Raw genomic sequence first — 16,346 nt, 5'->3', positions numbered from 1 at the left:
TACCATTCTCTCCAATTGTTGAGATTGCTGTTGTTGTTGACCTTCAGCTACAAGTGCAGTAGATGTGCTGACCATTCTATCCTTCCCGTAGACTTCCTTCTGTTGAATCTGCTCCAACTCATAGGTTTTTAACACTCCATAGAGCCTGTCCAAAGAAATCTCACTCAGATCTCTAGCTTCTCTAATGGCAGTGATTCTATGTTCAAGATGAGCTGGCAGTGTTAAAAGGAACTTTTTGTTGACCTCCCTGATTGAATAATACTTTCCATTGATGTTCAGGTTGTTGATCAACGCATTGTACCTCTCAAACACTTCAGTAATTCCTTCTCCTGGATTTGATTTGAAATGTTCATATTCAGAGGTTAGGATTTCCAACTTGTTCTCCCTAACTTCCTCTGTGCCTTCATTAATCACCTCAATAGTTTCCCACATGTGTTTGGAATTTTTACAGTTCATCACATGTCTGTTCATCAAGGGATCAAGGGAATCAATTAATATTAATTGAAGGCTGGCATCCAAGGAGGCTTCTTCCTTCTCAGCAGGAGTAAAATCTTCAGGCTCTTTTGGATAGGTTCTAGCTTCAGTAGTCACCACACCATCTATTATTACCTCCGGTTCAATAACCATCGGAGTTTTTATACCCTTCTTTAACAAGTTTGAATATTTGGGATTTGCAACTTGTAAAAATAATAGCATCTTCTTCTTCCACATGATATAATTCTCTTTATCAAATTGTGGAATTTTAACGGTTCCAACTTTATGTGAAGTCATTATGAATTTTTGAATAAATAAAAATTCAAGGAGTTGAAAAATCACAAAAGTCTAGGATCTTGATTTGTTCGTTAATCAGAAGGCTCTGATACCAATTGTTGGGTCCCAATGTGTTTGTAGAAGGGGGGGTTGAATACAAACAGCACCGAATAATCGAATTAAATGCGGAATAAAAAATGTGAAACAAAATTCAAGTTAAATAAAAATATTATTAAACTTGAAAGGTGTTACAACAACTGTATCGATTACAAGGTATTAATCTCAAATCAATTATCACAAATCTAGAATAAATTCGACATGAACTTTTTCTATTTTTGCAATAATTAGAATCAAATGCTAAACGCGATTTGAGATTAAGTTCTAGGGATTTTGATCCGCTAGATTGATATACAAGAACAAGATAAATAATTCTAGTGGTTTGGATTTAACATTAACAAACTAGAATATTGATCTTGAATAAGCAGATGAATGATGAAATATTTTTCTTTTGTTTTCTGCTGTGTTCTCTCTTGTTCTGTATTGGTTGCTGTGTTGATTGATTATGATACAAAAAGTCTTCTGCTTCTTTTATCAAACAGCCGAGATGAATGAACTGGTATGACTTTCGGCAGGACAATCTATTTGAACTGGCATGACTTTCGGTATGACAATTGATTGTCATACCGATTGTCACATAAGTACAATTCAGATTGTCTTGCAAAGATTAATAACAGATTTTTAATCTAATAAAAATTCTAACAAGACAATTAAATGAATTAGCATGACTTTCGGTATGACTATCAATTGTCATACCGATTGTCATACTAGTACAATCGGTTGTCTTTTTAGAATTAAAACAGATTTTAACCAATTAAAATTCTGAAAATTCCTAGAATTAATTCTGAATTAATTAATCAATTAATTTAATTAATCAATAAATTAATCTTTGCAGATATAATTTATTTTCTTAATTAAATTATATGACTTAATTAATTAATAGAGAATTAATACTAACCCTGAACATCATCCATTCTTCTGAATATCTTCTGAAAATCACTGAGAATTATGAACCAATTCCACCACTTCAATGTTGACACTCGATGTACTGTCTGGTTCATGAGTGACTAACTTCCGTGACGTTTCTTCATGTCTTGACTTTGACACTCTGATTTTCTTCAGATTTAATCCTTGTAATTAATGATACTCTGACGAGATCTCTGTCACTTGATTAAATCCACGATCTTGATTTATATCACTGAGGCATGATCAACTTCTTGAACTTCTTCCAGTGAATTAACTCCTCGAGTCTGTAGATGAACCTTGTTTTTGAATCCTTTGACAGATATTACTTTGCGAGATCTCTCTGACGGTCGATCCACTATTTACTTATTACATTCTTATTTGAGTTGAGTTGAATCCTCGAATATACAAATAGGTCTATGACATATGACTTACAATTTGATATTAAAAATATGAGATATTATTAATGTTTTTATATATATATTATGAATTACGAATTAGTAGACTATTTTTTATTTTAAAAATATATTAAAATACAAAATTATTATTTTTATTTATTCCCTGCATGCCTGTGGCAATCCCTATTCCTTCCACGATCGGTAATAAATAGGAATTCCCGTTTAGGATTAAAGGTGTGTTCGGGGATGAGGGGCGGGGATAGTACTTCCTGGCCCGGAAGTGACTCGATACATATCTTTACAAACAAATTTCGAATATTTTTGTTATAATAATATAATTTTAATTTTTTTTATTAATTAGGATCATATACCTTAAAATAAATATCTAATCACAAAATTATCGGAATAAATTAAAATCGAACTCTATGATAAAAAATATTTATTTTATTATATTTAAAATTTATTTATGTATAGATATAAATTTGTTTAAGATAATATTTGAATATATTTACACTAGTTTATGATGAAAAAATAGCAACCAAATAATCACACAAGTTAATAATGAGAAACTTGCGAAAAGATTGTACAATCAATGGGTACGTTTGGCAATTCCGTTAAGTGGGTTTATTGGCTTATAAGTCCGTAACCGCTTATTTACGAGCGTTTGTCGACCCGACTTATAAGTTGAATTTACAACTTATATGCTGATAAGTTGAATGTTGGTAACGACGTACTTTTTCACAACTTATTTTTGATTTTTCGTTTTTTTATCAATTTTAATTTTAGAATATATTTTTTTAAATGTTAATATAATTTAAAATATAAAAATTAAGATAATTATATATAAAAATTATTTATTTTAATTCATTTAAATAAAACAATTTTGACTTATAAGTTAAATTATCCAAACACTTATATAACTTATAAGTATTTATTAACTTATCACTTATTACTCACTTATTCACTTTAAATCATAAGTTACTTATTTCAAAATTACCCAAACGGGCACAATTTCTTTGCTTGGTATTAAACTTAAAAATCATCGTTAAATATAAAAAAACTGAAAAATTCAAATTAACTAAAAAAATTACATAATATTAAAAAGTTGAAAAATTAGTATAAAAGCATAAGCAATCATCATGCGACACAAAATTATTATAAATATGTAATTAACTAGGAGTATTTGTCAATATATTAACCAATAACTTATTAAGAGTTAGCACGCACCGTGTCTGTGTCTGTGTCTGTGTCTGTGTGTGCGTGGACTTAGGTTTCATTTAATATATAGTGCTTCATGTGCGTATAACACGCTCCTAAAATAAACTCCATGTCATATATAAATAGGAGGTTTCCTGGCACTCCGTAGAATAGTCTAATGTGACTTTTTATTAAGAGTCCTTAAATTATTAATCCAGGATGATTTATAAAACAATAAACATGTTGATAAACAAATGCATCCCCCAGTGAGTTTTGATATATGATCAACCCTTCACCTTTACATGATGAAGCCCTAGAGTTCTCACACTGTTTTCCTATAGAGTTACAGCAAATATGCCGTGTGCTTTATGCATGTAGATAGATAGGTCAACTAGAAGTACAGGAGTTTAGTTTGTATTGGTAAGTCATAAAGAACTTCTCCCCCCACACTCTCTTTTTCTCTCCTTGAAAATCTCCCCATTTTTCCGGTGACTTGAGGCAGTAGTATACCATGAAGGAAACGCTCCGACTCGACAGCGAGAAAGGCATGGTTGAGGAGAGGGATGAGATTTATGATGCAGCTACTTACAAGCTTAAGTTTTTGTGGGATGAAGCTCAATCATTTTACTCCAAAGTAATGGTTCGAAAATTCAAGATTGGAGCTTTTCAAAGTGCCGTTCTTTTTTGTATGGTTATGTTTTTCGGAGCCTTTTTCGCTACTCAATGGCTTCATATTGTAAGTTATTAATCTCTGTTCTGTTTGTTTGTTGTGCCATTATTTCCGAACCAGATATCTTCATGTTTGTGTGCGAACATTATATATCTGTGATTGTAAATTTAAGTTGTATGTATGCTAAAATACACTTTGAATTTGATATAGATGAGAAGTGAGTGTTATTTTATATGATATGTATTTGTTCATATGGCTTCAGCTGAACATGATCTCCTCCATTTGTTTTTGATTAAGTCCAGAATCCTATGTATCCAGTAACTGAGACTATTGCTCCATCATGAGTATATTCCTTATTCTCCCAAAAGAATGTAGGCATAAGTTTTCCTAGGATAAGCGGAGGGTAGGATGTAGACGGACCTCGTTTTTCCTTGTAGGATAACAGAGATTATTTACTGCATTATATGACTTTCTTAAATTGCATTATACATATATTTTATAACTAAATGTGTAAGACAATTCATTTATCTAATACAGAAAGTCTTGAAGAGGGGATTCTTTTATGGAAATATGGAATTGCAAAGCAGATTACATATTAAGGATATATTATTGCAAAGTAAGAAATATTTGGATGGAATCAGATCAATTAAAGAGAATCATGGTCTTTTAATCATTTAAGGTTGAATCGCCAAAGCACCATTAGTAACTCCCATTAGTCCTTAATGGTAGTATTTAAATGCACAATTAGACAAAATCATGCTTTGTTTTATGAGTAGATCCGCACTAGATGGATTTAGCATGTGAATAACCTTGCTGTGTTTATAGGATCTTTCTCTGAACTTTCTTGGTAGTTAGCACTATACAATTTATTTTAACTGATCATTATGTTAATTTCGAATAATGCTTTCTTTATACAGGATTCTTATGTTTAAATTTTAAATTACATTTAAATTTTTGTTAATAATGAATTTTTAAACCGCGTACAATTATAGTATCCGTAGACTCCCTATAATCCAAATTTTCGACATCTAGTTAACAGAGTATCTGATAATAATTAAGCTAACAAGTTTAACACATTTTCTTAACAGTGTTCACTTTTCGCAGTCCATTTTTACAGGTGCACCTTTACAAAAAGCATCTCTCACATCCATAGATCATAAAACTGCATATCAACTTCAGTGCACTGCAGGGAACGTTACACAAACATGTCCAGCTAATAATCCAATATCATTCACCACCGATGATTCTTCTGCTCAACAATGTCCCGAGTATTTCAGGTGGATTTACGAAGATTTAAGATCATGGAAAAGGACTGGAATAACAAAAGAGATTGTAGAAAGTGGAATTCATAAGGCCAGTCTAAGAATTATTATAGTTGATGGAAAATTGTATATGGAGAAATATAGAGATGTTTTTCAAACAAGAGACGTGTTTACAATTTGGGGAATACTGCAACTTCTAAAGCTTTATCCAGGTAAATTACCAGACCTTGATTTCATGTTCCAATGCGGTGACACTCCAGTGATCCCTATGAGAGATTACATGGGAGTGAATGCATCTATTCCACCCCCATTGTTTCATTATTGTGGCGACGACTCAACTTTGGATTTGGTTTTTCCTGATTGGTCATTCTGGGGCTGGTACGATAACATTTTCGTTACATTATATTTGATAACTAAATATGTTTTTATACTAATGAAACAACATATTAATTGTCAGGCCTGAGCTGAATATAAGACCATGGGCGTCTCTCAGAAATGAGATGAAAATCAGCAACAAGAATACGAAATGGAGGAAAAGAAAACCTTATGCGTATTGGAAAGGGAATGCATGGGTTAGCAAAAACAGAGTAGAGCTGATGAAATGCAATGTCACTGACAAGAATGACTGGAATGCTCGACTATATCAAGTGGTAACTACTCGTTTCTCTTATTAATTATTTTTCGAAAAATTTGAAGTGATGACGAGTTCAGAAACTAATCAAGAATATTAAGATACCTCTGCATCGTTTAATAATGAGACCATAACGTTCAGACAAGTCTGCCCAGATATCTGAACTTATTAAATCGTTGTTTTGTTACGTATTGTTATTGAACTGAATGAAACAGATTATACTTTAAAAACTTAGATGCTGGATCACTGAATATCTGTATCGAATTTAATAAAATAATGGGCTACATATAGCCTGTTTGCAGAACAGAAGTAACAAACTTTGTCTCATCTTACAAAAGTATTCCATCTTCCATAACAAATTATATTTGAAAACAAACCCTGTCTTCTCTACACTTACTATTGGCATAAAGGATCAGTTTTTTATGTGCTCCACCTTTCTGCACCTATTATCCGCGGAACTTATGTTGCAACTTAAGTGAGCTGACACCCTAGGAAATATCGGTGTATTTTAACAACTTTGTGAAATAAACTGAAAACAAATTTGACGAACCTGTAAAATTGTGATTGGAAAATCTTGTTTTAACAGATGAGTCTGTGTCGTGACAGATCATAAGTAGATTCTCAGTGCTATAAAACTATTCTATTTCTATGTGTAGAACCTAGGAAGCAAGGACACGGGTGTGGGAGTGCGAGTGCGTAGTGCGGTAGTGCGGGAATACGAGAATTCAACAAATATAATAATATGGGGATAGGGGTGCGGGGACACGGGAAAAATAAACACAAAAATTCTTATATATTTCATGTTAAACATAATAAAATCTACTAACAAAACAAATACTTGCATGAAAAATGAATCAAATACATCATTTATTGAATCTAAATCACAAAAATTCAATTAAAAGCTTTTAGTTCATGCAAAATTGGATACGTTAATCATTACTTTTGTAGTACTAATAGACATGAATACTTAATTTTGTGATTGTAACTTGCTAAAATAGATTTTGACTACAATTTTTGAAGATAAAATTTCAGACTAGTATCGTGGAAGAATCCGTGTATGCAATACGGGAATACGTGTGTCAGAGAATCCAATAAGGGGACTCGGCATACGACCCAAGTGTCCCTACAGTAGAACAAAGCAAGTTAGCAAAGTGTTTAACATATTCGACTCCTAATAGATTCATTACATAGATGAACAGAACGTGCAAAAATGTTCATTATCTGTCAATACTTTATTGTATGCATCAACTAGCCAACCGGTTACGATACAAACTCTGTTTGAAGTGTTAGCATGTGACATTATACATTTCAATATTGCAGAACTGGGGTGATGAGTCAAAGAAAGGGTTCAAACAAACAAACTTGGCAAACCAATGCACTCATAGGTTGGTGATTAGATCGTTACTCAGGCTATAAAATTGGGTCCTGTTTTAATGTTCATTTTTCCGAATTTGTTTTCTTAAAAATCATTGCTTTTGTGTTTGTGTAGATACAAGATTTATATTGAAGGGAGAGCATGGTCTGTCAGTGAAAAATATATTCTAGCTTGTGATTCCATGGCTCTTCTAGTTAAGCCACAGTTCTATGATTTCTTCACTAGAAGTTTACAACCGCTGGTTCATTACTGGCCAGTAAATAACAATAACAAGTGCAGATCAGTTAAATTTGCTGTTGATTGGGGAAATTCACATCAAAAGAAGGTAAAAATATATATATAAATCTTCACTTGTAGTCAATCTCTAAAACTCTGGTTATGAAGTTCATCCTCAACTTATCAAATTTACGAAATATGTTTGTTCTGGTTTCTAGGTCCTGAATTTATTTCTATTAATTCGATTTCCTTAAAATGCCAGGCTCAAATAATTGGAAAAGCAGGAAGCGACTTTATCCAAGAGGGACTAAAGATGAAATATGTATATGATTACATGTTTCATACATTGAATGAATACGCAAAGCTGATGAAGTATAAACCAACAATTCCGCCAAAAGCCATTGAGGTATGCTCAGAAACAATGGCTTGCAATGAACATGAAGACGTTAGTAAGAGGCTTAAGATTGAATCGATGGTAAAAAATCCTTCTGATTCAAGTCCTTGTATTTTGGCTCCTCCATATAGTCGAAATGAAGTTCATGGAATTAAAGATAAGCAACAAAGTGTAAGAAAGCAAGTGGAAGTGTGGGAAGGTAGTGGGGATGTTAGAAAAGTAAAATTTTAGTGGAAACATTGTATAGATTGTGTTGAGATCAAATTTCAACTCATTAGTTTTGTTCTCTTTGCCCTTCTTTATGTTGATTATATAAACAGAAGAGTGGCACCCATAGAGATGACAAAATGACACTGAATTACATATTGCTGGCTCCATATTACCTGTCAGTATTCATACATTGCTGCTAATCGAGAGAGATATTAACTGCACCGGATACAATTACACTACTGACTACCAGGCGGTACATATAACTGTGAGTGTTAATTAGAAGGTTACAACACTAAGAAAACGAAACCACAACATAATCAGAATGATAAACATATGATTATCATGCACATACATTGCTGTCCTTGCAGAAATTATTTCCTATTCAGCTTTAGAGCTGCAAGCACCACAAGGCAAAGAAACACCAAAGACCCGAGCAGTGATATGACAATTGAAGCTGCACCGTAAATGCAATACTTGTGAAACAAGTAGCAGAGTTTGTGCCAATGTGTATGAGAATTTCCGTAAAGGGCAATAAGACCAACCCCCATGGCAGCTCCATTAGCGGAGAAGAGCAGAGCTACCATTATTAGGTCCAATATAAGTAGTGGCAATGTTGTAGTGTAGCGTTTACTATGCCAGGTTACAAAGCAGAGTAGGAGTGATGCTGCTGCGTATGTGCATGCTATGGCATTTGCCACTACCAAGTAGCTGCAATGTAACGTGAAATTTGATCATAAATTCCAAGAAAAAATTGATAGTTTTAATAAAAAGATTACTGCAAATGGCTGTGCATACAAAGTTGTTCTAACAAATTGTAAAGAAGTTCGAATATACAAAGTTGTCAAAGGTTCTCTTTGCACCTTGAGGCTTGAGGGGCCTAAGAAAATTCGATTTTCGGACATGGTGGCCTCACCACAGCGCGGCCTTCTACCTCCTCTGGATATATATACCTCACCAGTTCAATTATTTGTAGTTTCCTAATATGTTATATATTGACGTTGGCATGGAGATTGGGGGCCAACGTCTATAGTAATGTTACATTAATATGTTCGTATCATATAGTTGGGGGTTCAGGCTCATTTATATTGATATTACCTCATTTTGAATTCAGACAAACACAAAACAAACGACTAAAAATAGTTATCATGATGATTTTTCAATAAATTCGATGAGGAATGCGATTATTTGTACGGGTATGTTGTTGCCAATAAGGCCAAACTTGATGATGAGTTTTGACGACTTCTTGATACAGGCACTTAAAAAAATGTTTGAATAAACATATCAAGGAAAATATCGATATTATATGGATTTCTAGAATTTGAGCTTATAAGTTTGTTTGAAATCAAAAGTTACTCTGCAATGATACCACTGCAGGGTTGCAACCTAGCTCCAGTTGTTCTGGACCACAACAATGTTTGTCATTAAGCTTTAATCTAGAAGAATATATAACTTAACGTTCTGTGGAAATATCAACTTTCACTCTGGAACGGTATATATAAGCTCGCGTTCAAATGAGAACCGGAAAACCTTAAGAACTACTGTTCTGAACATCTTCTATCTATTGTTCGACAAATTTTTGGAAGTGCATAAGGGTTATGTTAGAAGTGCAGTTAAGTGTCTGATCTTGGAACAGAACATGAAACTGAGAAAATAGAGTAAGATTGATACTGGAAAGAATGGCAAGGAAAAAGGAGAGAGTTGGAGAAGGAGAAGTTACTAACACAGTGGAAGACAAGTAGTGCCACTTAGCAGTGACAGAGAGATCCAAAGGAGGGAGACAAGGAGCAAGTGTAGCAAGAGATATGACACTGCTTTCTTCATCTACTCCAGCCACCACTGCTGCTGCTAAACTCAATACCACTCCCATAAACCTCACTATCATCATTTCACAACCCTCCATCTTATGTAATATCTTCCCCTTGTTTCCATTTTCTTCTTGCTTCACAACACCATCTTCGACACTTGTTTGTGCTCCATCTTCCATGTTAGTAACCTTGTGTTTGAGGGTTTTGAGAGCGAGAGAGAGACCACAATTGATATCAACTGCTCAGCGGATGGAAATATACATTGGAGTTATTAATATATGGAAGACTATTTCTTTTCAAGTTAATTTATAATTTAAAGTCGCGTACACTATTACTCATACCAATTTTAACCTTAAATACTGTTAAACGTCTCTTTATGCACTCAATATATGTACACATAATAAGGGAGTGGAGCTAGTATCCTGTTACAGTCTTATTTGCTATAAACTGATCACTTGCCTAGGTCATAAGCTACCAGTACTTAAATTTCTATCTGATGTTAAATTTAATTCGAAGTTGACTGCCAATTGACACCTGCCCCTCCTGTTACCTATTTCTGAAGCAACTTCAAAACTGCTAGTATAAACTAATACCACCATCTGGACACATTTACATCGAGTGCAGTAACAGGGCTCCCAAACTTTGCTACTTGGTGTGAAAAATTGGGTCATATAAAAGATCGGGGAAACCTGTAAATTTGGTCACTACAGAGGAAAGAATTTGGTCATTCATGGAAAACTCGACAGCCTTTCCACTCCCAGAGTTTCAGTATGGCTTCTCGGGGAGTGACTTTTTCCTGCACAAAGAAAATCAGTGTCAATGACATAGCAGGGACAACTAGTGGATGGTAAACCATTTTGAAGTATGATATTTGTTAGGAGTTGTCCCACATCGTTTGTGAGAGGGGCAGTTTGCTAGAATATAAGCAGTCAGATAACTCCAATTAGTATGAGGCCTTTTGGGAGATGCCCAAAAACAAACCCGTTTTGGGAGATGCCCAAAAACAAACCCGTGCGGGCTCAGCCCAAAGCGGACAATATCATACTAATGTGGAGTTAGACATGTTTAGCAAATCCAACAAGTGGTATCAGAGCTTCAGGTTGAGACGGTCCATAACAATCTCACGTGGGCTCCAGAATGGACCTAGAAAAAGGCAGATGTGCCTTCCAGTATGGACCTAGGGGGAGCAGATAGCCAGATAGACTTTCAGTATGGGTCGAGGGGGAGTCTGTTCACACTGAAGTAGGCAGAATCGACAGGTGTCGGGCCCGATGTGTGAAGGGGGAGATTGTTAGGAGTTGTCCCACATCGTTTGTGAGAGGGGCAGTTTGCTAGAATATAAGCAGTCAGATAACTCCAATTAGTATGAGGCTTTTCGGGAGATGCCCAAAAACAAACCCGTGCGGGCTCAGCCCAAAGCGGACAATATCATACTAATGTGGAGTTAGGCATGCTTAGCAAGTCCAACAATATTTAATGTGGACGATGAGACAAGTAAAATGATGAAAAAGAATGATATAAATTGCATATACTTGTGCAAGTAATACAAATTGGAGGAATACGTTCGTAAGGCTACAAGACAACCATGATCAGTGGGTTGAAAGTGCAGGTTTGAGAGGATTAGCTTCTAGGTATTAACCTAATTTGTTCACTAGCTCGTGCCAATTTGTTGACACAGACAAAGGTGGTTAGTACCATAGAGATTTAGGCGCAAACACTGAAATAAACTTGTTTCGACTTTCACCTATACAAATCCAAATGCTTTGCTTTTAATGGCTTCTTCAAAAGCTACTCGGACTGTATCGCAACTCTTTTTTTTCTTTTTAACTGATAACACACGAACACGTCACGAGTCGAACTCCTGATCTACAAGAGCTCAACCACTGTATAACAACTCTTTTTTTTACCACAATCCATTCTTGTCTTCCACTTTCCATTTTGTTCAAGAAATTTTTTCGAACTGATCAAATGCCAGGTGATCTTAACCATACAAATATTTCAAGTATCCCGAAGATGATGGCTCATACTGAGAAGGTAAGGGACGTGCGACCTGTAAGTCTAAGTAATTTGTTGTATAAGGTGATTGCTGTTGAACCTAAGTATCTCCCCGAGTCTAAATTGCCAACCACTTTACAAGTAATACTCCCTCTTATTTATAGGAGAGTCAACCGGGCCTTATTAGCTTGTTGGGCCTAATATTGAGTCTGGGCCCTAACAATAGTCCCCTCATGGAGTTAGAAATCTTTAGATTTTGTTTTGAATCAGGTCCCACGAGCTTTTATTTGCAGCGATTTATGGGTTTTTTTTGGAATTTGAGCCGATTTTTGAATCTATACAACTACCCGCCTGTTAGGGCGAAAACACGCGCTAATATTCACGCAAGTATACGCGTTCGCAAGTAATATAGAATACTTTCTAGTTCGTTCCCTCAGAGACTCAGACTAATTTATTGTCTAATTAAACTCACTCACCAATGTATGATTACTTCTCAATGTTAAGATAATAACACTTAAAATTGTTGATCAAATATTAACTATAATTAACTACTTAATTAACCACTTAACTAACACTTCAAATTATCAATAATAAAACACTCATGAGATCACAACTTCATTATTACTTCCTTCTATAGCCATTGTTATTACCTTTAGCATGTGACAGTGATGATATTAATCGAATAACACAAAACTGATAAAAGCCAACTTTCATTGTACTAATACCATTCTACCAAACATCCACAATTAAGATAGAAGTTGAATAGTCATCAATTATGTTGAGTTCCTATATGTCTACAGAAATTGACAACACAACGATTTAAGCACAAGTTATTTCTTTTGATTACATAGGGCAAATAAAACTGTTAGAGTTACCCACTAATCATGTACAACGTACATGAACCTATGCTAGCATGGCAAGTTCTAAATCTCAAGATCCACCGTCGCTTCACAAGAGATTAACACCCTATCTTATATGTTCGCGACGCACATAAGACAAATACGCACAACCAATACTAGATATCATGCAATCATCACACACTAAAGTATTAAACAATTAACTAAAGAATTTCATAATAAATCCGTTGTAACCCCATGATCACGATTAGCCCATAATAGAACTTATCGCCATCATGGGTTCATATGAAATCATGACAAACAACACAAGAAAATAATAACTACACTAATTATATTAAAACAGAGTACGTCACAAGAGTAAATAAGTCAAAGCAAGAAAACTAGCATCCAACGTTACAACGAAACAAGAATCACAAGAATATATGCTTCCTCTTCGTTGCGGTGTGCTAAATCGGTCTTCTTCCTTATCTCCTTCGCTTCTTGCGTAAAACACAATCTAAAACATAATCTCCTTAATACTCTCTATGAAAACGTCTCAAATCTACCTATATAATAGTCCCATAAAACTCAGATTACATAGAAGTTGGAAGCCACACAGAAGTAGAAGTCTAAAATAATTCAGCTTTTTCCCCGACCTTGCGCGGCCGCTCAGCATATCTGCGCGGGCGCGCAGGCTGCTGCGCAGCCGCTCAGCATTGCTGCGCGGGCGCGCAGGACCCTACTGGAAAAATTCCAAGCTTGCTCCGTTTCTTCGCCGTAATCTGCCCATTCCTTTCCTCTCGCAATGGTGAACACATGCCAAGGCTTATTCTTGATGATTCCTCCCCCGAAATGCAACTATTACCCTGAAATGCATAAACACTAGAAAAACGCATCAAATACACAAAATACTTGATTTCAAGACACCAATTTAAGCCATTTTAAGACGTTCTAAGTGGTGTAAAATGCCACTTATCACACCCCCAAACTTAAATCGATGCTTGTCCTCAAGCGTCACAGACTCAAAAACAAATACAAATATGCATGAATGCAATCTATATGAAAATGCAACGATCCCCTTACTATAATTAACCAACCAAATTGTTACATCTCAACGAATGCAGTTAGACAACTAAAGATCAATAAACTCATGCAAACGGACATACAGCCAGAAACGTGGTGTGTGCAAATGCTTAACAGATATGCTTCGGAACTAGACCAATTACTATGACTAGACTATCTTCAAGGCAATCCTACGATTATACAAAGAATAAAAATTTCTAGGCACAAAGTGATATACAACACTACAAGAACTCTGGAGCTTACTACGGAATCGTGCTTTTTATTTACAACTCAAATGCTTATTTGACCGTGCAATGAGTGAGGTCCACAAAAGACTTATACAATGGTATCCATGTAACGAGCGTTAGGTTAGCGGATCCCAGACTCTAAAAGCCTTAGGTCACTAGGCACAAAGTCCCCTAAGAACTTAATAACTCGAATACCAAAGAGCCCACTCTTGATCAATTATGCAATTTTTTTTTTTTAATAACTTCTGAGCAAGTGCGTTTCGCTCCATCTTACTCAACCCTAGACTACTCGCAACATAAGCGAGCCGGCTACTAGCCATTTGACGCCTAGCCACAACTAGCAACAACTTCCATATTTTTTTCTCCAAAAATTTTTCTTTTTCATGTTTTTATCACTAAGAACCTATAATCGAATTCTAAGCATAATAAATAGATTGACCTTGAAAACAACCAAATCATAACAACAATCTAGCCCTTACGCATTCTTTAAGACTTATTGGACTTACAATTGTTTCTAGCATGCATATCAACCTACACAACTTAATATCACTTTAATGCTATCACTACACTCGCATCAATATCACAATTCAGTCGATAAATCATTGCAAAAGGGATCATAGTAAATGCATGAGCTACATGACATTCATAAAAAAAACTATATGGCATAAATTATGCAACTATATGAACTAAACTATCATGAATATGCAACTAAATGAACTAAACTATCATGAATATGCAACTAAATGACACACACACAATATTCCTTAACTACCACCCCCAAACTAAAAATCTTCACTGTCCTCAGTGAAAGTAGTAGAAAGGAACACAGGGTATACCTACTCGGAGTCATCATCATCATCACCCTCAGTGGGTGGAGTATCAGGCGGCGGGTATGCAGAGTCCTCACCAAAAACTGGCCACTGGATATCAGCTCCAAGGCCTCGAAAAGCAGTCCCTAATGCAAGGGTGAGCTCCTGAGCAAACCTACTCTGCGTCTCATACATGGCATCCATCCGCCGTGAAAGCCTCCTATACTGGGCATCACCCATCCCAGCACCCTCCTGAGCTCTCGAAGAACCAGCCTCACCACGCCCTGGCCTAGCCATAGTAGCACCTCGTGCTGGACGTCCTCCTAGAAGACGATAACCCAGCCCATGCTCCTCAGGCTCACCACCGGTCCACTCCTGCATCCCATTCAGAGTGCCAGAATCTATCGGAGCTGCTGGCAACTGTAACTGCTCATGAGCCGGCCAGTTCACTCCCACTGCTCGGCATAGCTTCGTAACCGTGGATGCATAAGGGATGTTCATATGCTTTGCTCCCCTCAAAAACTTCAGAATTCCTTGGTAGATAAACTCACCAAGGTCCACATAGTACTCATCATGTAGAATTCCCCACAACAACTGTGCTCTCTCAACTGTGACCTCGTGTGCATGTGAAGAAGGCAAAATATTAGCACATATAAATGCATTCCATGCACGGGCATACCTGTTCATGGCGATCGCCGGAAAGTGACGATACTCATTATTGGCTGGACTGCGGTTCCAAACTGTGCCCGGTCGACAGAGAGTCGCACAAATCAAATCCAAGTCAAAATCCTCAGCAGTCTTTTCATTCCAGTTCTCCTCCTCGGGCTTCCTCTCTCGCTGTCCAATCACACGGCGAATCGCCGCAGGATGATAATCAACCGTTAGCCCACGGACTACAGAAAACCCATTCTTTTCAGCCTTCGCGTTCGCGTAGAACTCGCGAACAACGCTCATCGGTACTGCTTCGGGTGACTCACAAAAAGCTATCCACCCCTTCTCTGCAATCATGGGCAACAACTCACCATCCCTCCCTGATGGTAAAAACCCCCTCTCTTTCAGAATCGGCTTCCCCAACAGCCTAGTGTACTCCTCCTCCGCAGCTCTGTCAATTAACCGAGGTCTTGCAGCAGTACCCCTCGATGAATCAGCAGTAGGAACTGTGCTGCTGCTGTCAATAGTGCGTGCTCTCTTGGGTGCCATTGATTCGTGAATAAAAGTGTGTAAGAACTGATTTTTGATGTTTGTGAGAGGGTTTAAGTGTAGGAAGTTTTGTGAGAGATATGTAGGATAGGTGTATGTATATATAGGGTGTGGATTAGATTAGGGTTTAGGAATTAAGGGATAAAATGATGGGGTAGTGGGAATAATTCGTGGGTTTATGGGCTACAACTGTTTTTGTGTTTTATTTTTTTTATTTTTTTTTATTTTTTTCTGAACTGTAAAAAAAATTTCTGGAACTCGACCCTTG

General features: G+C 36.2%; 2 protein-coding genes across 2 annotated transcripts; one reads left to right on the top strand and one right to left on the bottom strand.

The window, feature by feature from the left end:
- Positions 1–3,528: 3,528 nt before the first annotated feature.
- LOC141697365 (uncharacterized) lies at positions 3,529–8,290 on the top strand. The gene is made up of 6 exons (XM_074501690.1): positions 3,529–4,101; positions 5,140–5,675; positions 5,755–5,947; positions 7,249–7,313; positions 7,418–7,628; positions 7,782–8,290. The coding sequence occupies exons 1-6, from the start codon at positions 3,877–3,879 to the stop codon at positions 8,142–8,144; spliced, it is 1,593 nt and encodes a 530-aa protein (XP_074357791.1). The 5' UTR covers positions 3,529–3,876; the 3' UTR covers positions 8,145–8,290.
- A 41-nt stretch (positions 8,291–8,331) lies between these two features.
- On the bottom strand, positions 8,332–10,229 carry LOC141697366 (CASP-like protein 1E2). Its single transcript, XM_074501691.1, has 2 exons — positions 9,845–10,229; positions 8,332–8,831 (listed from the first exon to the last, which is right to left on the bottom strand). The coding sequence occupies exons 1-2, from the start codon at positions 10,105–10,107 to the stop codon at positions 8,495–8,497; spliced, it is 600 nt and encodes a 199-aa protein (XP_074357792.1). The 5' UTR covers positions 10,108–10,229; the 3' UTR covers positions 8,332–8,494.
- Between the last annotated feature and the right edge of the window lie 6,117 nt (positions 10,230–16,346).

The sequence above is a fragment of the Apium graveolens genome, chromosome 11 (genome assembly GCF_009905375.1).
Source record: "Apium graveolens cultivar Ventura chromosome 11, ASM990537v1, whole genome shotgun sequence".
Lineage (NCBI taxonomy): Eukaryota > Viridiplantae > Streptophyta > Magnoliopsida > Apiales > Apiaceae > Apium > Apium graveolens.
Note: the sequence above shows the minus strand (reverse complement) of the source record. Positions and strands in the feature narration are given on the sequence as shown.